The sequence below is a fragment of the Sebastes fasciatus genome, chromosome 5, assembly GCF_043250625.1.
Source record: "Sebastes fasciatus isolate fSebFas1 chromosome 5, fSebFas1.pri, whole genome shotgun sequence".
Lineage (NCBI taxonomy): Eukaryota > Metazoa > Chordata > Actinopteri > Perciformes > Sebastidae > Sebastes > Sebastes fasciatus.
Window position 1 is genome coordinate 22,795,392 of NC_133799.1, and position 21,440 is coordinate 22,816,831.

General features: G+C 42.2%; 2 protein-coding genes across 6 annotated transcripts in view; both read left to right on the forward strand.

Annotated features, from left to right (window-relative positions):
• The first annotated feature begins 263 nt into the window (after positions 1-263).
• edem3 (ER degradation enhancer, mannosidase alpha-like 3) lies at positions 264-17,879 on the forward strand. Of its 4 annotated transcripts, none has more exons than XM_074635846.1 (21): positions 264-1,983; positions 2,073-2,118; positions 2,846-2,946; positions 3,147-3,186; positions 3,532-3,679; positions 3,790-3,943; positions 5,278-5,412; positions 7,294-7,399; positions 7,715-7,812; positions 8,857-8,982; positions 9,074-9,157; positions 9,412-9,495; positions 9,828-9,952; positions 10,763-10,934; positions 11,023-11,174; positions 11,281-11,425; positions 12,922-13,113; positions 13,385-13,550; positions 14,764-14,949; positions 15,339-15,386; positions 16,559-17,879. In XM_074635846.1, exons 6-21 carry the CDS (start codon positions 3,812-3,814, stop codon positions 16,963-16,965), a joined length of 2,358 nt encoding a protein of 785 aa, XP_074491947.1. In that variant the 5' UTR covers positions 264-1,983; positions 2,073-2,118; positions 2,846-2,946; positions 3,147-3,186; positions 3,532-3,679; positions 3,790-3,811; the 3' UTR covers positions 16,966-17,879. The 4 variants fall into 4 exon arrangements, with proteins under 4 accessions (XP_074491947.1, XP_074491945.1, XP_074491948.1 ...); XM_074635844.1 differs by having other exon boundaries at positions 3,532-3,644; XM_074635847.1 differs by lacking the exon at positions 15,339-15,386 and having other exon boundaries at positions 265-1,983.
• Positions 17,880-19,766: 1,887 nt separating this feature from the next.
• LOC141768001 (uncharacterized protein C1orf21 homolog) overlaps positions 19,767-21,440 on the forward strand; it is a 39,277-nt gene continuing 37,603 nt past the window's right edge. Inside the window, exons 1-2 of one of the 2 annotated variants that reach the window (XM_074635851.1) lie at positions 19,767-19,845; positions 19,992-20,057. The gene's annotated coding sequence lies outside the window, so the exon portion shown is untranslated. Of the gene's footprint in view, positions 19,846-19,873; positions 20,058-21,440 lie in introns of those variants that run through there. The other variant, XM_074635853.1, reaches the window with a different exon arrangement.

Genomic DNA, 21,440 nt, shown 5'->3' on the forward strand with positions numbered 1-21,440 from the left:
TTCTGTTTATATTTATTTATTACATCTACTTTACCTCTTTTATTTGCTTTATAACTGTGTGTGTTTTACCTGTTATATGTTTTATCTGCCTCGTTTAGTCTTGTCAAGTATTTATTTTAAAGCACTGAACAGAAAAGTGGCAACTGTGAATCTCGTTGTGTTAAATACGATGACAATAAAGCTTTCTATTCTATTCTGAGCCTGCGAAGAAATGCTGCCTGAGAATCTAAACTCAGGGTCACAATAACAATAACACTTCTAGCAGGAAGCGGATGTTGTTGACGTCTTCATCGCAATCGCATCCGGTTTGTTGAAGACAGGCTAGCTCGCCGAAACAACAGTTTACGGCCAAATTATCCACTTTATAACAAAAAAGACAGAAAAGATAGCTCGGTCGGGTCCGGTACTCAACAATGGACGCGAAATTTGTCGATTATTCTGGTATTATTGATACCATTATTGTCTGTTGTCAACAGCTCGGCTAGTTAGCATAGCAAGCTAACTGGCTAATTAGCTAAGCCCTGAGCGTTGGGCTGCTGGTCTGACGAAGAGAAGGAGAGCTGTCAAATCATTAACTTAGTCATATCTAAAAGGTGTTTACAGTTAACACACCAGAGGGATAACAGGAGCTGGTATGAACAGGAGTTTCTCATGGCTGTTGGTATGACTTCTGGTTTCATTTGCTGTAGATTGAGTGGAGTAAAGTAAGAGATTATAAACACAAATAACACAAGGATTGTTCATTCATCGTTGTTTTGCTTCACAGTTAGTCTCAGATGTAACAATGTGTCGTGACAACAGATAATAGGCTAGAGTGTCCTTGATCGCTGTTGGGTACATCTAGAACATAATATAATTGTAATTTTCATCATTAGATAGCAGGATTAATTTGATTTAGCCAGTTTGCTTCAGGGCAGATTTAGTTACATGTGACTTTAGTCTTTTTGTGTAAACGTGTCACACCTGTGCAATATATCCGGGTGATAGTTTTGAATAATAAGCAGCTGCTTGTGTCTGACTGGCTGACGAAGGAGAGCTTTCAAGAGGAGGAGATAATTAACTTATATCTAAAAGGTGTTTACAGTTGAGTGATACCACCAGAGTGATAACAGGAGCTGGTATGAGCAGGAGCTTCACATGGCTGTCGGTATGACTTCTGGTTTAATTTGCTGTAGATTGTGTGGAGTTGGTAAACGGTTTGTGGATTGTAAACACAAATAAGACAAGGATTGTTAATTCATCATTGTTTTGCTTCTGTTTTACAATTAGTGTTACATATAACAGTGTGTTGTGACAACCAAAAAGGCTATACGTGTCCTTGATCGCTGTTGGGTACATCTAGAAAATATTATAATTGTAATTTTCATCATTTGATTGCAGGATTAATTTGATTTAGCCGGTTTTCTTCAGGGCAGATTTAGTTATAACTTGTCTATGTCAACGTGTCACACATGTGCAATATATCCGGCTGATAGTTTGGAAAAATAAACAGCTGTGACTCACAGGACTTGGAGGAGCAACTTTTCACTACAACTAATGCCTGGTACATCTTTATTAGTTACCTCAATATTTACTTGAAATAACAACATTCCTACAAAGTATTTAATTGCAGTTAAATGCACATGTTATAGCGCACATTTTACATATTGTACTTATAGTCCTGTTTTTGGTGTTTGCTGAGAAACACAGATGGAGTGTCAGTGGCCAAGAAGTGCTTTAACATGATCTCAGAGGTATAACATTAATAGGAGGGTGTAGGTTTGTGTTTCTTAGGTGTTTTTGTTAGTTTGAGCTGTTTGGCTGGTGCAGTGGTAATGACTAGGTATTTGCTCTGGGACTGACGAGCCAAGCTGTAGTTTTTATATATATTGCTCCGATCTTGCCCACTACCAAAATGCCAGCTGTACTGTTCTTATCGATGCTGCTCGGAGCTTTCTCCAGCCTCGGACAGACCATGTTACGAGAGGAGAAGCAGAGGTTGAGGTGAGTTGTAGAAAAAAAAAAGCAGAGTTTGTCACCTGAAAAAAAAAATGGACCCACGCTGACTTTTGTTTGTGTTTTCCCCTCGCCAGGAACCAAGTGGTTGAGATGTTTGACCATGCATATCAGAATTATATGGTAAGTTATCTATTTCCACTGGCTTCCTTCACAGAAATAAGACTTTCTAGTTTAAGTCCTCTTGCTGCAGCATTGATATTTGGATTTGATTCAGGACAGGAGCAGCTTATTAGGTGACCAGGACATTTTCCTTTTTCATCTTTTTAATAAGATGTGATGTTTTTCTTTGCGATGGTTAATAAGGCTGACCCGAATGCTTCGAAACTTTGACCATGGTAATCGACCTCCAAATCAGTATTTGAATGCCTCGTTTTTTGTTTTCTTTCTTTATAAGTATGTAGTAATAAAGTATAAACCCCAAATTTGTCCATGAAATAAGGAATAATCCCACAACTTTATTCATTATTCATATTCAACATTAATAATTATTAGTTATTCTCAGGCGGATATCGCTGTTTGTTGTGTGTAGATGTGCATGTGTGTACAGTAGTGTATCAGCGGCACTGAAAGGGGGGAGATACAGACAGACAGACAGACAGACAGACAGACAGACAGACAGACAGACAGACAGAGGATGCCGCTCTGCGAAGCTTCGAATACCTTCAATATTTCTCACCGAAGCTTCGAAGCCTGCTTCGAAGCTTCTTTCATGTTAAATAACATTAAAATATCATGTACATTTTAAGATGACTTATGTCTAAATCAGACTGAGCTGGCCTCCTAACGGGAAATAAAGAATTGAAGGTCAAAGCATGGTGTTTAAAGTGTGTTTGTGTGTGTTTCTCAGGACCATGCGTACCCAGCAGATGAGCTGATGCCACTAACATGCAGAGGAAGAGTACGTGGGCTCGAACCCAGCCGAGGTGACGTAGACGACGCTCTGGGAAAGTAAGTAGCGCAGTACCTTGAGATCTAAAGCATTAATGGAATGATGATGACGTGGGTCCACACGCTAATTACCACACCTTGTTGAGCACTTGCCTGAGGTGGAAGGTGGAGACAGATTGTACTTATACATGTTGAATAACTATTATTATGTTGAATTATCAACAACCATGTTGAACATTTTGTGTCTTTCTCTCTGATAGGTTCTCTCTGACCCTCATAGACACTCTGGACACCCTGGTGGTGGGTATTGGTTCTGAATATTTTTCATGTTTGGTTGTCTTACACTGATGTTTGGGTTATTATTTTGAGGCTGTATTTAAATGAATGGGGCAGAACACAGTGGAGGTATTGATGACATTGGACTAATGTATTATATATTATATATTTGTCTTTGCTGTGTGAGTCCTTTACAGAATTTAGAGAGAAATGTCAATTTTACTAAATTAAAAATTAACCAAGTTTATTAAATATTTCTGAGGTCAGTTGTCTGAAGAATATCCTGCGTCTTTCAGTCCACTTTTAAACTATGAAATGGTCTATAATCAAGCCTGATTTTTATAGTCATGTATTATTTCTCATTACCAGCTTTTGAACAAGACAACAGAGTTTGAGGCTGCGGTGAGAAGAGTGCTGACAGATGTGAGACTGGACAACGACATTGTGGTGTCGGTGTTCGAAACCAACATACGGGTCCTTGGGTGAGATTGGATGAGACTATCAACACGTATAAATGGTTAGACAGCAAACAGAACAGCTGTCCAAAAATACATTAGTGATAAGTCATCACTGGATTGTGCTGTACTCCATTCTTAACACGTGGTTGTTGTCTGTGTGTGTGTTCAGAGGTCTGTTGGGAGGTCACTCCATGGCTGTGATGCTGAAGGAGGGAGGTCAACACATGCAGTGGTACCAGGATGAGCTCCTGCACATGGCCAAAGAACTGGGCTTCCGACTGCTGCCAGCCTTCAACACCAGCAGTGGCCTGCCTTATCCCAGGGTGAGACACCTGCACACAGGCAGAACAACTTAAATTCAGCTCCGAAATACCAGAAACTAACTAAATGCACTGTAGTCTGTTTGAAGGAACTATATGTAGCACTGACGGCTTGCGTTTAAAATAGGTAACAGCTGTCAAATTCAAAACATTCGAGCCGTGGTCCGTCCGCTTCTCCGGTGTGACTGATAGCAGTTAGTGCATGTTTTGGCAATATGAGGGTTACCTTCTAGACATGACTGCGTTGGCCTCTGGCCAGCAGCAGTAGTCTGAATAACTTCACCGGCTGTGTGTCTCAAATACTCGCTACCTTGATTACTCAGCTGCACACGGACCACGAGGGGTGTGTGGAGGCTTCTAAGGTCGGGTAGAATCTAATGTTAACGTCATCTCTGTTGATTCAGTTGGTTTGCTTGCTCTCATGGCTGCAGAAGGCTGTGTTTGTGTGCCAATTTGTTTCATATATGACAACAGGGTGTTGAAATGGGCAGTGGACAGATCACACAGATCCAAAACAAAAACAGACTTTAGGGACCGGAATGGAAATTTCAAAGGCGAACATACTGGCTGTAGCATTGCTGTCAGAGAAGCCAGTATTTCAATTTAGCATGTTTCTTTAATCTCTGATGACATATCATGGTCATTTTATGATTTAGTACAGTCAATTTATTACATAATGGTCCTTTTAAGGTAGAGGTATAAAACAAGAATTGTATACATACTTGTTTTGTCTTGTTATTGTTAATCCCATATCATCCAATTTTCAAGATTTTGTTTTTCAATATGTGATTTTAAAAAATGTTCTTCCTGCTATATTGAAAATAAATGTAGTTGCGATTAGGGTATCGTTTCATGAAGACTATGTTTGGACTGTGATTGGAAAACAATATCAACTCCTCTTCCTGAAACTGCAGCCATTATTTAGTGAGAAGAGTCGGTGAACAAACACCAGGTTAATTTGTGATGCATCTACTGGAGTCAGTTGAAATGTGGACTGTATGTTGGAGGGCAAAAAGTAAAAAACCTTCCTATTAAATAAGATTCCTGTTTTAACAATCTCTATATCAAACACATTTGATCGTATATGTGCTACCAAAAATACATATTTGAGCTTGTTCACACTTCCGGGGTTGCAATCTGTCAAAGTGACATCGGTAACCTCTTGGATCATGACTACATATTTCCATTTTCTGCTCCACTGCTCTGCTCGCAGCTGTCGCAGCTTTTGAACGCAGATATTTTCGTTGTCTGACTAGTTTTCATGCCCAGTCTCTTTCAAACCACATGTGACTCCGAAAAAACAGATTTTGTGATGTTCTTTTTCTTCTGCTTGACAGGTGAACCTGAAGTATGGTGTCAGGGGTCCTGAGACGAGAACGGGCACAGAAACAGACACCTGCACCGCGTGTGCAGGAACCATCATCCTGGAGTTTGCTGCCTTAAGTCGCTTCACCGGGGAACCTGTGTTTGAGGTATCACATTTATAAGATCCTCCTATGCAGATGTTAAAGCAGATGTCAAAAACTGAATTTCCATTTTAAATATCTACAATCATGGTGTTGTTAGTCAACAGTGTGAACAGATTTATGCTGTTGTTCAGTAAAGTATTATAGATACATACATTTTAGTGTCTCAGCCCGGCTCTAAAGTGATTTATTCACCAAAAGTAAGTCAAACCAAAGCAATCGTATGTATAGGAGGAATCTGTAGAGACAGTAGTGAAGGGAATGGATGTGCGAAAATGTGCTGCCTGGATGTTGTGCTGTAAAAACAAGGAAAAGAAAACAAAAGACACGACACAGCGGTATGGTGTGAGAGGAGATGTGCCAACACAGACTGCTGCATGTTCACGCTTAAAGCATGGAGCACACCGGGCCCAGGTGTGTCCCATGCCGCTGATTACACTCATCTGGTCTGCAGCCCTGCAGATAGAAAGCACAGACACGGCCGAGGATCCAACACAGAGGGGCCGTCACATTAGTCATCCAACATGTCTAAAACCACAGCATTAAATTTATCAGCAAAACTGTTCTAATACACGAAACTAAACTAGTGGGTCTACTGCGATGTCTCTCGTGCTGACGCTTTGACATATTTACATTTCAAAGAGCTGTTAAATATTAAGAAAGCCATCAACTATTTGAACAGGTTTATCAGCACTGAACAGCCACACCTCTACAAGTGGATCATCTTTCCTTGTTTATCTGTAATCCAGGTTACACTTTGTCTTTTTTAAAGGTCAGGTTGCAGACGCTTGGTTTTATGAAACCACCTGCTCTTTTGATGACGCACAATGTGAAATACTGTGTCAGTTTTCAGTGAGATCTGATTCTCTTTTGTTGCTTGTTGATCAACCTGCCTCTCGCAACAAAATCTTGAATTTTCTATACTTTATAAAATGTTTGTGTATAAACTAGTGCTGGCAAAGTTACCGTGCTACCGGCACTAATTTCTTTAACGCATTAACGCAACTCGCGATTTTTAGGTTGTAATGGGCTCAGTTTTAAAGTTAGAGTGAAGATACTGGCATCATGCAAAACTGCAAAACCTAAGGAATCCATTGGTACCAACCATGTCATACTAGCTTGTCGGGAAGGAGGCTAAATAACACTCAAAGCAACATTTTGGCGAGGAAAAACTGACATGGCCATTTTCAAAGGGATCCCTTGACCTCTGACCTCAAGATATGTGAATGTAAATGGGTTCTATGGGTACCCACGAGTCTCCCCTTTACAGACATGCCCACTTTATGATAATCACACGCAGTTTGGGGCAAGTCATAGTCAAGTCAGCACACTGACACACTGACAGCTGTTGTTGCCTGTTGGGCTGCAGTTTGCCATGTTATGATTGGAGCATATTTTCTTTATGCTAAATGCAGTACCTGTGAGGGTTTCTGGACAACATTTGTCATTGTTTTGTGTTGTTAATTGATTCCTAATAATAAAGATATACATACATTTACATAAAGCAGCATATTTGTCCACTCCCATGTTGATAAGAGGATTAAATACTTAACAAATCTCCCTTTTAAGGTACATTTTTGATAAAACATGGGCGATTAATCACGATTAACTATGGACAGTCATGCGATTAATTGTGATTGAATATTTGAATCGATTGACAGCCCTAGTAGCTGCAGCTGCAGTGGTCTAATGAAATGTTTCAGAGTTTGATATTTTATATTTTACCCTGTGCAACGATATTGGAGCCTTGGACTGGTTCACTTTCTGGCAGCAGTAGACTGCTGATTAAGCACACAGTCCATCACTGTAATCTCTCCAACAGTTGACAGCTACCGCAGATTGATTTTTAACTTTTTCTAAAATCAATAATGCGCCCCTTCCTCGCAGGCCCATGCCCGGAGAGCTCTGGACTTTCTGTGGGAGAAGAGACAGAGAAACAGCAATCTGGTGGGAACCACCATCAACATCCACTCTGGAGAGTGGGTCCGCAGGGGTGAGACAGGGGGGAGAGTGGGTCCGCAGGGGTGAGACAGGGTGGGGGGGAGGATGACGGGACTGAGGGAGTGAAAGGTGAAGAGGGTGGATGAAGTGTTGAGAGGAGTGGGAGATGAGCAAGACGGGAGGAGGCTGTGGCAGATATGGAGTGATGAGAACATGGAAAAGTGAAAATGAAGTATAGGGGTACAATCTTTCTGTGTGGGTGAGAGAGGATTTGGTTGCAGAGAGGGTTGATGGGTAAAAATAGAGCATTTGTTTGTCATGTTTGTTTTCTTGCCTTATGGAGTGATGTATGATTGTGTGTCCCCAGACAGCGGAGTAGGAGCGGGAATTGACTCATACTATGAATACCTGCTAAAGGCTTACATCCTCTTGGGAGATGACCTGTTTCTGGAGCGGTTTAATATTGTGAGGACACGGACACACACACACACACACACACACACACACACACACACACACACACACACTTGTGTAATTTGATGCCTCTCTGTCTGCATAATAGCATTTTCTCACTGTGTCATCTCCAAGATAAAGCAGCGTTATACTGTTTACGTTGGTGCATTTCAGGATTCTGTTTAGTTCTCCAGCACTGAAGTTAAAAACATACTTTGCCTCAACCTGTTATAAAGACAGGATTGGTAAAGATTTTTTGTTGTTTTTTTTTTTTAAGATCTTTTGTTGTATTAGTTGAAATTCTCATAACATCCTGACAGCAATCAATAAATCAAATGAAAAACAACTAAAAAATCCAGTAAATCCGGTGGCTGTCGCATGACTGTAATAAACCTATCTGTCTGCCCGTGCACTCATTGCGTGTCACCATAGTCTTCCACAAGCTGCAAGCTTGACAGCTGTGTGTACTAACAATAGCCGTGTTTGCCGTTCACGTTCATAATGATAATTGTGGGGGAGTGGCTTTGGAGGGAGGCCTGAGGCGACAGACTGTCAGTGTTACCGACTTGGCGACATTCTCTCTAGATTGAGGGACTTTTGGAGCTAGTGCTGCGAGCTACTTTCATTGGAAAAGAGTTGGCAACACTGGCCTCGTTTTTTCGACTGGATCATTTTTAAAAATCTAGTTTACTCTTCAGCCACCCTGCCTTTTATGTCCTCAGGCTCCCATTGCTCTATTTGTGTATCTCCTTCATACAGAGCTCAGTAATAAAATAGTCCAATCATATTTGAGTTGCTTTTTGTGAGTTGATATAAATGTAACTGATTGTGTTAAATGAGCGTAATGATATCGTCTCATATCGATCGCAGGCCCCTGAATTGAAATCAAAATCGTATCGTGGCAGACTTTGTGATATCATCAAATATTGTATCGTTGTCCAAAGACTTAATCTAATATCTTAACGTGATGAAACATGTGATTTAGACCCCTACCGAGCACCACAAGACTGTTTCATTTATTATCCTCAATCCTTCCACTTTGTATGCCCCATTTAGCACTATGCATCTATAATGAAGTACATTAGCCAGCCTCCGCTGCTGCTGGACGTCCACATCCACAAACCTCTGCTTCCCGCTCGCACCTGGATGGACTCGCTGCTGGCCTTCTTCCCTGGACTGCAGGTCAGATTGGATCATGTGAAATGAAGGTTTTACTCTTCCTGTATCACCTTGTTCCATTTCAGTAACGTTGTTCATACTGTGCTTGTCTCAGGTGTTGAAGGGAGATATCCGTCCTGCCATCGAGACTCACGAGATGTTGTATCAAGTTACAAAGAAACACAACTTCCTCCCCGAGGTAATCTGTCTCTCTGTGTATCCAACATGAAATACCAAAATCTTAAGCTTTAACTGCTTCACAAAAAAATCGACTTGGTGTCATTTGACGGCGGAGTCAAGTAATAAGGCTCGTGTTGTCACCCATAACGGGTTTGGAAGTGAACAAGCTTGCATTTCACACGACGCGGCTGCATTTTAGCTTCGTCTGTCCGTTCTAATTACAATGCTTTGGATGGTGTGCTGACCCCTTCGTCCTTCTCCGCCTCTCCCCAGGCCTTCACTACTGATTTCAGGGTACACTGGGCCCAACATCCCCTGAGGCCTGAGTTTGCAGAGAGCACCTATTTCCTTTACAAGGTAATTTATCAAGGACGCTTGACATTATGCAGAGGTTTTCTTTTCACTGCCACAGTACAGAGGTAAATGCCTATTATCATGCACCAGTTAAATTACATTAACTTGCAAATTCATCAGGGCTCATTTACAAAGTTTCAGACACGTAATCTCCATTTCCACAGTTATTAAGCAGCTTCCTGCCTTTGGCATTCTGGTGTCTCTTAACAAATTATATGATAAAACACTGTCTAAGGAGTGGAAGTTACATCTTTGTGTCAGTGGAGCCTCCTTCACAGTTGCTGTTCTGTAGTGTCCTCTGTTATGATAACACTGCTGTCCTCTCGTGCTCCCAGGCCACAGGAGACCCTTATTACCTGGAGGCAGGTCGCACCATCCTGGACAACCTCAACCGTTTTGCTCGCGTTCCCTGCGGCTTCGCTGCAATGAAGGACGTACGCACCGGGAGCCACGAGGACAGGTGAGAATATACAGACTCAGTATTTTTTAAGATGATTTGTCTGATGATAGACTGCTATATGGCAACTGTAGACACCATTCAGACATGCTTTATATACTGTACCATCAGATTTACACACCACCAGATGGTGTTATGTAAAGCATTGTATGAGCTACCGGAAGTGAAAGGAAGGAAATGTTAAATGATACTGAATTTATGAGGCTAATATTTATATATAAGAGTAAAATATACTGTATATCAGCCAATATTTGTTTTTTAATTAAACACATAAGACACATTATTAGCAGGGATCCCTCAAAGGTTGTTATTTAAAGCCCTACCCCCAGGTTGAGAACCAGCGATTTAAAGAGTTAGAGAAAAAGCTGTGTACAATGTGTAACAATACATTTTATTTGTAAAGTTGACATTCAACAGTAGTTAAAAAAATATTAAACTAATTTCTTATCAAGAATAATAAGAAACATTTCTGACTTAAGAAGTGAAAAGACTAATTTTCAGCATGATTTATGCAAAGAAGAAAACGTATGCCATCAGAATAATATGAATGATGCTGTAATCACATACAAATTAGTGTCTTGAAACATGGATTAAGAAAATTAGGAGTCAAATACACATAAAAATGCGGCCTATAAATATTAATGTATCACATATCCACTACCAGATATACAGTATCTAAAATAAGCTGATAATGTGAACAAATACTGGCCTGCTGTTAAGTCTGGCTCTACTTTGCAACACCCTTCATGATTATCTGATGAATAAACCAGCAGCCGTGTTCAACCCATAATCTCACCTCTTCTCTGCTGTCAGAATGGACTCGTTCTTCCTTGCCGAGATGTTCAAATACCTGTTCCTGCTGTTTGCTGATGCAGAGGACTTACCGTTCGACGTGGAGGACTACGTCTTCACAACTGAGGCCCACCTGCTGCCCCTGTCCCTCTCCACAGCGTCTCACTCTTCATCTATTCGTTCAAACAGAACGGTAATCAACACAATACCATTTCAATTATAACCTGACAAATTGATTAGAGCATGTAGTTCTTAACAGAATCTGTGATTTACTCCCGAAGTTTCAGTCGGTGGAGGAGCTGGACGACTCCAACTACGATTGGACCTGCCCCAACACTCGCCTGCTGTTTCCTGACCCCGCCTTCCCTCGTAACCTGAGAGAACCGATCCGTAGTGCTGTGGACAAGAGCTGCCCCCGCCCTGCTCCTTACCGGTATGTATACATACAGGTGTGACCAGGTGATGTGCCTACATCTATTTGCCCTAACTGCTGTATCTCTTCCATGTTTTTAATCTCTTCTTCTTCTTCCTCCTCTCAGGGAGCCCGGTATGGGCCGTCCTCCCCTGAGTGCTCAGGACTTCATGGCAAACAACCCTGAACATCTGGAGCTGCTGAGGAGAATGGGAGTCAGTCTCATCCACCTGAAAGATGGCAGGGTGCAGCTGGTCCAGCATGCGACACAGGTAAACAGTTTAACAACAAGGATACACATCTGCATGTTTCTCATTTAGTGGCTGATTTATAAAAAACAACACAGAATCCAAGGCTGTAATAATTAAGTCTCTTAATCGAATGTGACTCCTCAGCTGTTTTGTTCTAATTACTGGGGATGATACAGCACTGTTATGCAAAATACTGCAAGACAATCACCTCTAAAACATACAACTGTATCTCCATAACTAATGAGGAAAAAACTACATTTTAAAATGGGAAGATTACAGTTATTTGTCAAAACATGCATTAGAGTGCATGATGTCTTTAAAACATTTATAACAGCCTGTGCATTTGTAAGGCGAGGCAAGTTTATTTATTCAGCAGATTTCAGCAACAAGGCAATTCAAAACGCTTTGCATAAAACATCAAAAGCATTGAGACAAAGTGCAAAAGCAACACATTATAAAAGGACATTTAAATACAATTATTACACGGCTTTGTTGAATACTCGATTCTGACTGCGTCTTATAGTCTGTTGTTTCTTTACAGCAGACCGTTGCTATGTATAAGAGACCGTTGTTATGGGTGCAGCTCTGATGTCAGACTCTGGAGGACCATTTTTGTGTCAAATTATTGATTTCTTAAGTAAGTAGCCGTGTAATAAGCGGGATAATGGACAGTTAGCGGGTCATCAGGGCATCAAGACACATCGCCCTGTCACGGTTTATTTCACAACAGTGACTGTACATTATCCCTTACTTAAAAACAATCATTAATAATCCAAGGCAATAGGAAATAAAAAACAAGCTAAAATAGAATGACAGGTATAAAATACAAGAATAATGATTTAATAAAAGGCAGCGGCAAACAGAAAAAGTCTTCATCCTTGATTTAAAGGGGGCATATCATGCTCATTTTCAGGTGCATACTTGTATTTCGGGCTTCTACTAAAACTTGTTTACATGTTTTAATGTTCAAAAAATGCATAACTTTTCTCATACTGGCTGTGCTGCAGCACCTCTTTCCCCCCCCTCTGTTTGAGCCTCCCCCCGAAAACCCAGTCTGCTCTGATTGGTCAGCTGGCCCGCTCTGTTGTGATTGGTCAACCTGCAGTTTTCTGGGAGTTTGTTCCAGATATATGGAGCATAAAAACTGAACACTGCTCCTCCATGTTTAGTTTTGACTTTCTGGGGACAGAAAGCAGAACCTGTCCCAGACGGCTTGAGTTGAATTATTATTATTTATATGCAAAACAGCAAGAGAACAAACTGTGATACCGGTGTCATTGTCTAATAGAGGATATAATATTTGTCCCAACTCTACAAATCATGGTGTTCTTTCCATCCTGACTTTTTAAACCCTCCTCTCCTCTCCTCTCCTCTCCTCTCCTCTCCTCTCCTCTCCTCTCCTCTCCTCTCCTCTCCTCTCCTCTCCTCCTCTCCTCTCCTCTCCTCTCCTCTCCTCCTCTCCTCTCCTCTCCTCCCCTCCTCTCCTCTCCTCTTCTCTCTGGCACGACCACACCCAGGCGGTGAGTGCGGTGGCAGCAGAGGACGGCGTGCGCTTCATGCAGGAGATGATGGAGCTGTCCAGCCAGCAGCAGAAGGAGCAGCTGCCTCCCAGAGCCATTCAGATCATCTCTCATCCATTCTTTGGCAGGGTTGTGCTGACCGCCGGCCCAGCACAATTTGGCATAGACCTGTCCAAAAGTTCCACAGGGGTGAGTGGGTTTTTACTTTGCCAAGCTGCCGGGTTTTCAAATGGGCACTTAACTTTCCTCGTGTTTGTTTTTCCTAAGAGAGCCACTCACTTCTCTCTGGTATTTTTAAGAGGGCACTTCCTCTCCTAGAATATTTTCCTAATTCAAACAGAAGAAAAGATGAGTGCACAGCACCAGAAGAGAACATGTGGGATTAGACTGCAGCACCATAATATTACAATGTGTTCCTTCATCCTTTGCAATAATTCACCTGTCATGCTTCTGCGTGCAGGTACGAGGCTTCGTGACTGTGGCTGAGCCTTACAGCGGCTGTACGGAGATCACCAATGCTGAGTACGTCCAGGGCAACATCGCTCTGCTCCAGAGGGGTCAGTGTATGTTTGCAGAGAAGGCCCGACACATCCAGAAGGCTGGTGCCATCGGAGGCATCGTCATCGGTGAGTGCGAGCAGCTAACGACACGAAGACGGAAGACGGCTGCTCAGTGACTAGATTAGGGCTCGATAAATTTGATTATCTTGAAGGCAGCCAGTCGAATAGGGTCCTGCACATTACATGATGAGTTAATAATAGAGCAGAACTCAAGTAAGCTTCATAATAATAATAATCTGCATCTATATATAGGGCCTTTCTCAACACATATTGTATTTAGGGCTGTCAAAGTTAACGTGATAATGCCACTAATTTCTTTAAGCCTGATTGGCTACTGGCTTCTAAACCTAAATGCTAATTTACACATTTAGTTATTATCACAACACAAATGTCCATTATAAAATTAAGAGGAACCAGTGGTTGCTGGCTAACTGTCTGATAGATCCCTCGGTAGCCTCTAAGAAATACGAAAATATGGGAACATAAAGATGTGTAAAAGCTGTCCGTCAACAGGGAAATAAAAGTCTCTTGTCTACACAGCGGGTTCTGTGAGTGTGAGCTGTCGGCTCGCTAGCCAGCGATCCCCGGTCTCTAGAGAGAGCTCCAGCCAGCTCATAGTGGGTTCTGTCAGCGTGCCTGGCAGGGGTGGCTGGCTGACAATTCCCGCAGGCTCGAGCTTGCTGTCCCGCCAGTTTGTGGAGCTTCTCACCTCCGAAAACGTCAATCAGTTTTCGTAAAACTGCCAATATTCAAAATCTACACAGTTGATTTCTCGCCTCAAAAATTCTCAGAAGTGAATTTAAAGATAAAAAAAAACATACCGGTGTTCGGACCAGGTAGCTTGCCTTCGGAGAGGCCTTGGTTAAGTTACTCTTCTCAACCATGGCAGCTCCAAATCTCTGCATCATAAGCATAAGCATCATAACTAGGCTATCTACCGTTAGCGCTTAGGTTTAGAAGCCAGTAGCCAATCAGAGGCAGAGTAGGGGCGAGTCTTCCCGCAAGGCATACTGGGTAGGCGCGCCCACATATGCGCAGAACGGCTCGAACAGCAGGGAAGGATCGAACATGATTTTTTTTTACAGATTACCTGTCACATGCACTACTGTCAGGATATCGTGACCATTTTATAAAAATAACTTTTCTATCTCTTTTTTGCTCAAAGTTACCAACCCTAGCTTTAAAGGACTTCAATGATTAATATCTCAACAAAGTTGTTGCCAGTTAAGTTTCCACTATCTCTCACTTATCTCCTGTTGCTCTCTTTATCTCCTTCCAGATGACAACGACGGCAGCAGCAGCGACACCGCTCCCCTGTTTCAGATGGCCGGGGACGGCCGCAGCACCGACGACGTCACCATGCCGCTCCTCTTCCTCTTCCACAAGGAGGGCAACATCCTGTTGGAGGCGCTGAAGGAGTACCGGGAGGTGGAGGTGCTGCTGAGCGACAAAGCCAGAGACAGAGGTGTGACATTAAACATTAGAGCTCTTTCTCTTTTGCTCCACTTACCGACTGTTGATAAGATTGATCACATCAGTGTACTCGTCTCTCTCCACCGACTGAGCCTCATTATGAGCCAGACTTCATGAAATAAAGATGAGATGTAGGGATTTAGGCGTTATTTGAAGTCTCTGAGATCGTGACTCATTCCAGAGCCACCCACCAGCTGTGGCTGTAGCGGTGGATGGTGGAGTTTTACACCCTTATCAATATTGCCTCCTCATTCTTCTCTTTTTTCCTTCATTTGCCAAATCCCTCTAATCCCTGTGGTGGACTGTAACAGTGCCTCTCCTCTCCTCTCTTTCTTGGTTTCGCTTCTTTTTTCACACACCCTCTCCCCTTTGGATGAGCAGCAACCATATTCAAAGGTAAACCTCTTCCTGGCAGCCTAATTGAGAGCAGTAAGTATTCTTTTCCTTCTTTCTTTGTCTGTTATCTTTACCCTGCATCATTTCCTTTGTCATTCGTCTCTGTTTTCCCTCCTTTATAGTCATGCGTTCGTCTCTCCATCCCTTCCTCTTCACTCTGCCCCCTAACCACAGGATTCTGTTTGTGTTTGATAGAAAAGCTTAGTGCCGTCACAGTGTTGTCATTTCAGATTTTCCCCTTCAGAGCTTAGGACATGGCAGCTCTTTATGTCTGTTTTGTGACTGGAGCAAACCAATAGTTACACGTGGCAACGCTCGACAGGCCGTGTAACAGTGTTTTACATGGTTTCTGGAAACAGTTCTCATAATTTGTGTTAATCAGCTTGATTTTATCAACATTTATGTTTATATATGCTGCATGTGATTATCATAAAGTTGGCATGTCTGTAAAGGGGAGATTCGTGGGTACCCATAGAACCCATTTTCATTCACATATCTTGAGGTCAGAGGTCAAGGGGACCCCTTTTGAAAATGGCCATGAAGATTTTTCCTCGCCAAAATTTTGCTTACCTTCCCAACAAGCTAGCATGACATGGTTGGTGCCAATGGATTCCTTACTTTTCTAGTTTTATATGATGCCAGTATCTTCACTCTGACTGCATGTTTCAACAGACGAGATGCTTACCCAAACAGACACTTGGCCACAAATCCTGTGATTCATGGCCAAGTCTCTGTAACCACAAAGCCTCCAGGACACAATAATGACCAGATACCTTGGGCCTATCTGTTCTTGATTTATACAGCCTTGAAGTTAGTCATACCCTGTTGTCATTGAAGTATTCCTCATTCCTTAACACATATAACAGTTAAAGAAGCGTCTACATTTTTAGAAACGGGTCATATACACCTTCTTTTTTTTTCTAAACAGATCTGTACAAAAAAGTCACAGTATAACTTTTTGCCAAATTTCTTTATTCTCGGTTGACTCTCAGTTTGGTTGTGCAGAAAGGTTTTATCCTGTGGGAAACATGACTCACCATCAGCATCATGCTGTTATAGTTGACAGCTTCACAATAACGCTGCTATTTTTTGACTGAGAATTGCTACCGGGGGGCATGCTGTATAGATTACCGACTGAGGAGGAGGAGGAGGAAAAGAGTTTTTTTGGTGCGTGCATCTCACACACACCCCTGCTTTCTTTTCAGGTGTGGACGTGCAGGAAGCGGAGGAAGACTGCTTAACGGACGCAACAACTCCCACCTCATTTGAACCCATCACACAATCGCAAATTAGCACGTTGGAGCTGGACGAGTTGGCTCCCGAGGAGGTCACCGCATCACAGGAGGAGGTCAGTCCTGTAGATCAAGACACTAGTCCTGCAGCGGAAGTTAGTCCGCCAGAAGAGGAAGCTAGTCCCGCAGAGGACGTTCGACCACCAGAAGAGGAAGCCAAAGAAGCAGAGGCTGATTCCTCCAAAGAGGAGAGAGACTCTGAGAAGAGAGAGGAGCCTGAAGGCGACACAGACTCAAGCAGCCAGTCGGTGGACGAACTGCTGGCTGATTGGCGGGAAGACTTGGAGGCGTTCCAGCAGATGGAGAAGGATGAGCTCTGACAGTCGTCGGGCGCGTCGTGCCCTGTGACTGCGGTTTGAGCCCTCTGCGGGGGGAGAAACCTGGAGGGGAACGCATCTTCACAAGTCACCAGTGTCAATGTGGTGAACTCAAAGGGGAGCTGGGGAGTTCATGACTGTTAGTTCTTGTGCTCTCTGTGGATGATATAACGTGCCAAGGCAGTCCAAATCCTGGACCTTAAGGGGAGTCCTTTTTGGCCTGGTTGTTTATGGATGAGAGACCAGGGTTCTTACCTCACTTTCTCATACAGTTTCATAACAAACCCCCTAATGAATGACAAGGACTAGACTGTATGTAACAGTGTCTCGCTTTCCACTCCAAAATACTTCTCACACTGTTGTTCTCTCTCTCTATGCATTTCTGACTCAGTCTTGCTCAAATGAATGCTGGTCCAACAACTACTAATTAATCCATCGACCAATTAATTTTATTTTAAATGTGATGATTATTTGTGATGATACTATCTTCGTGGTCTTGGGCCTTATCATAAATGTACACATTGATGTGGACTTAATTCATGTGGGGATATTGAATAAACTGCAGGATGTTTTTAATGGCGTAATGGTAGACACACTAAACACCAAACTTGATCTCTCTCTCTAGAGAATATATGAAGTCATCTGTCAATGTAAATATGTATTTGTCAAAGATGTATTGACTGAAACACTACAGCGTTGCTTTGCTCAGGTTTCTGGTTCATCCCCACAAACAACAACCTCTGGACCACATCAGGTGGAGCAGACACACCCTCAGCAGCGTGCTGGGATGGGTTACACGCCTATAAGCCGCCACAGGAGGGCGCTATGAGATCTGTCTGTCATGTTTTAGCTGCTGACTGATTGGAGGGAGCAGAGATAAGCCAATAAGTTAACATGGAATTAAATAAAAATTAAGAGGGAAACAGGGAAGACTGGCTTGATTTTTTGAGTTGATGCTATTTTAACACTGAATGTTTAGCAGTACTTCACCAGGATGTAGACATGGTTGACATGTCAATGGTACACCACTTTGTAATGAGGTAAAAGCTGCTCTAATAGAATATTTACCACACATCATGTCTGTGGATTTTCAGAGGAAATGTTAAACTGACTTTTAGGAAAGCGGAATATTTGAATGAAAGGTGATGATTTTTCTTTTTAAATTAGTTATTTTTCCAAGAGGCATGTTTCTCTATAAAGAGTGGGCGGACTCCCACATAACATCAGTTGAGTCAACATGACATATAATTGGAAAATTCCTAGTATGCACCACAGCATTTTTACTGTCAAACTGATTACAGCAGTGGTGGAAGACAGTTCTTTAATTAAAGGTCTTATTGATTACATTTTTATGTAGATGAATTAAAAAAAAAAAAAAATCTACAGAGCTTTTAAGTATGGCTTTTCCTGAAAAAAAAATTTATGATGTGAATTAATCATTTAAACTATTTTGGCGGGTCCAAAATGAATGTTTTGTTTAACTCTGTGGAAGATATCTGACGTTCGGTTCCCACTCCTAACAAGGCTTGTGAGTCAATAGTAAAACGACGTTGGTATCACGTGGTATCTCCGTGTCATCGGTTAATGTGGAAAAAACGGATATATGGCTGAGATTGACGGTAAATGCCTGGCAACAACTTATTGTGAAGTAAATGCAATGGAACGGGGGAGGGCGAATGCGACATCTGTGTTATCAATAGCACCTTTAAGTAAACAGCAATACTTAGTTACAAGGAGATTTCTTTATTCAAATACTGAATTAAAAGTATAAAGGTATTACCAACAAAATGTACTTTAAGTATCAAAAATAAATGTATTTGTTGGGCAGAATTGCCACTTTAAGAGAATATTATGATATGTTATATTATTGGATTATTATACAAGTTACATTTTAATGTCACAGCTGGTCAAGGTGGAGCTACTTTTCACTTAGTTGATACAATATCAGAAATACTTAAAGAGGATCTATTATGCTTTTTTTCAGGTGCATACCAACATTTGGGGATTGTACTAGAAAATGTTTACATGCTTTAAAGTAAAAAAAAAAAGCCTTATTTTCGCCATTCCAGCTGTGCTGCAGCACCTATTTTCTCCCTCTGTCTGAAACGCTCTGTTTAAGCCCCGCCCCCCTCCCGAAAAGCCCAGTCTGCTCTGATTGGTCAGCTGGACCGCTCTGTTGTGATTGGTCAACTGAACCACAAGCTCTTCGGACTCCCCTCCAGCTCCGCTCGAACTAGCTTTGTTTGAGGGCACGCCAAACTAGCTGCAAGGCAAAGTGTCGTACATGGTGACATCACCACGTTACACGAGAAAAAGCGGGACTTCAAACGAGGCGTTTCAGGAGCAGTGTTTCTGTATGGAAAAGTAACTCTCTTCGGTGTCGACTGTGATTTATAAACTCACGATAAGGAAAAATTCAACAAAAGTGCGAATGTGTTACTTGGTGGCATCACTACGTTACGGAAGAAAAGGCAGGACTTCAAGCAAGGCGTTTCAGGCAGTTCAGGATAAATGTTTCTGTGAGAGTAACTCCCTTTGGAGTGGACTTTGTATCTTTGCAGACCTTGTACATGCACAAAAAAACTACATAACACACTAAAGGAAAACGGAAGTTTTAAGTAAAGCACAAATAACTCCAAATTGTACTTAAGGAGCCTATACAGTACTTGAGTAAATGTACTTTACACTAATAGATTAAAGCACCAAACATGGAGTATTTTTATGAATAAAATGTAAGAAAATGCAGTCCATTTTTTTTTGTAAATGCATTTCCACTGCATTATACTGGTAAATACTATAAGAGCTTGTTGGTGGATCACTTTCATTTACTGGGGACCAGAATCAGCCCAGCAGCAGCTCAGGCTCCAGCTCCAGCAGTGATTGGTGAGTCTGTGTGTTGGGCACTCCTCACCACAGCAAGATGGCTGCATTGCTGCGCGCAATAGTGGCATCCTGGTGAAATGACGCAAGCCACAGTTTACGCTCAGTCCTCGAGGCTCTGAAGCTCTCTCTCCGGTCTCTCTCCGCAGATCCCGCCCGACTCTCAGCCGGAAGAACCGACCCTCCAGTGGACCGAGCGGAACCGGTTCATCTGAGTAAGTACCAGCGTGAATGTTACTTTGCTAGGTGTCACATATCCTCCAGAGAAATGAAAACCGGAGCTCCTTGTCCTGCTTTGTGGTTCTCTCTTTTACTCCTCTCTTTTGTTGTTGTTTCCTGAGTGCAAACCGTGATTACCCGGCGCTTTGCTTTCCTTCCCTTCCTGCTGCTGCTGCAACACTGACTGGGGCTTCGCATCTGTCCATGTTTTGTTGGTGCTCTCTGCAACAATAATGCAGCTTTATATCATCATTTCAAGACACGAGAGGGTTTTTTTTCTGGGTTTGTGAATGTGCATGGCTCGAATCGGCCAGTGTTGGCTCCAGTGCATTTGAAATTTTCCACACATCCTGGTCTGGTCTGGTGTAGCTGTGCCACCCTGTCCTGGTGCTCCCTCTCCCAGGCAAGGCCGTCTGGTGTGGGGGGGAGAAACATCCAGGGATAGACGCTGGACCTGGTGGGTTAGTGGAGGCTACAGGCCAGGTTCACCTTAGTGGAAATGAAACTATGCATCCACACACATACTGGGAGACCGTTTGCACTCCCTCTTTTTGCCCACAACTCTGCAGAACAAAGCGCCCCAGTGTCTCTCCCTGGAGCGCAGCTGGACACAGCTGTTGAGCCGAGGACAGAGCTCTGTGGCCGGCTAGAGGCTGCTGCTGCCACCGCTGCTGCTGCTGCTGCTGCTGTGGAGCTCCACACATAGCATGACAGGAGGAAAAAACCTTCTGCTGACCACCAACACATGACCAGCTTTTTTAGAAAGTGCTGTTGGTTGTTGCTCATTACTGCTGTCTGCCTCAGAGGGAAGACACAGGAGCTGCTGGATAATAATAGGAAATCCACAGCAGCCAGAATTAGATTTGATATACAGACTCATTTGCAGCTCGTTAACTAAAACTCAGCCAACTTCAAATGTATCCTTCCTCACCCCCTCAGACACTATTATCCACTGCTTATCCACTCTCATAGACTATAATTCTTACAGTCTTAAATGCACATTTTTAGATTATAATTTACAGTCTTTAAAGCACATTTTTGCACAGTTTTACATTAGAATTTACAGTCTTAAATGTACATTTTTAGATTATAATATACAGTTTTTAATGCATAATTTTGCACATTTTTTGATTATGATTTACAGACTTTAATGCACATTTTTGCACATTTTTTAGATTATAATTGACAGTCTTTTATGCAAATTTTTAGATTATCATTTACAGTCTAATGCACATTTTTAGGTTATGATTTACAGTCTTTAATGCACATTTTAAGATGATAATTTACAGCCTTTAATACACATTTAATGCAATATGTACATGACATCTGTCACTTTATGTACATATTATAATATGTACAGACCTGTCACTGTAAATATA

Bases quoted from the DNA above. Each gene is read 5' to 3' on its own strand.
- edem3 (XM_074635844.1), top strand. From the start codon at position 1,895: ATGCCAGCTGTACTGTTCTTATCGATGCTGCTCGGAGCTTTCTCCAGC. The intron at 3,944-5,277 runs GTGAGACACCTG...TCTGCTTGACAG, and splicing joins GTGGCCTGCCTTATCCCAGG to GTGAACCTGAAGTATGGTGT. The intron at 7,400-7,714 runs GTGAGACAGGGG...GTGTGTCCCCAG, and splicing joins TGGAGAGTGGGTCCGCAGGG to ACAGCGGAGTAGGAGCGGGA.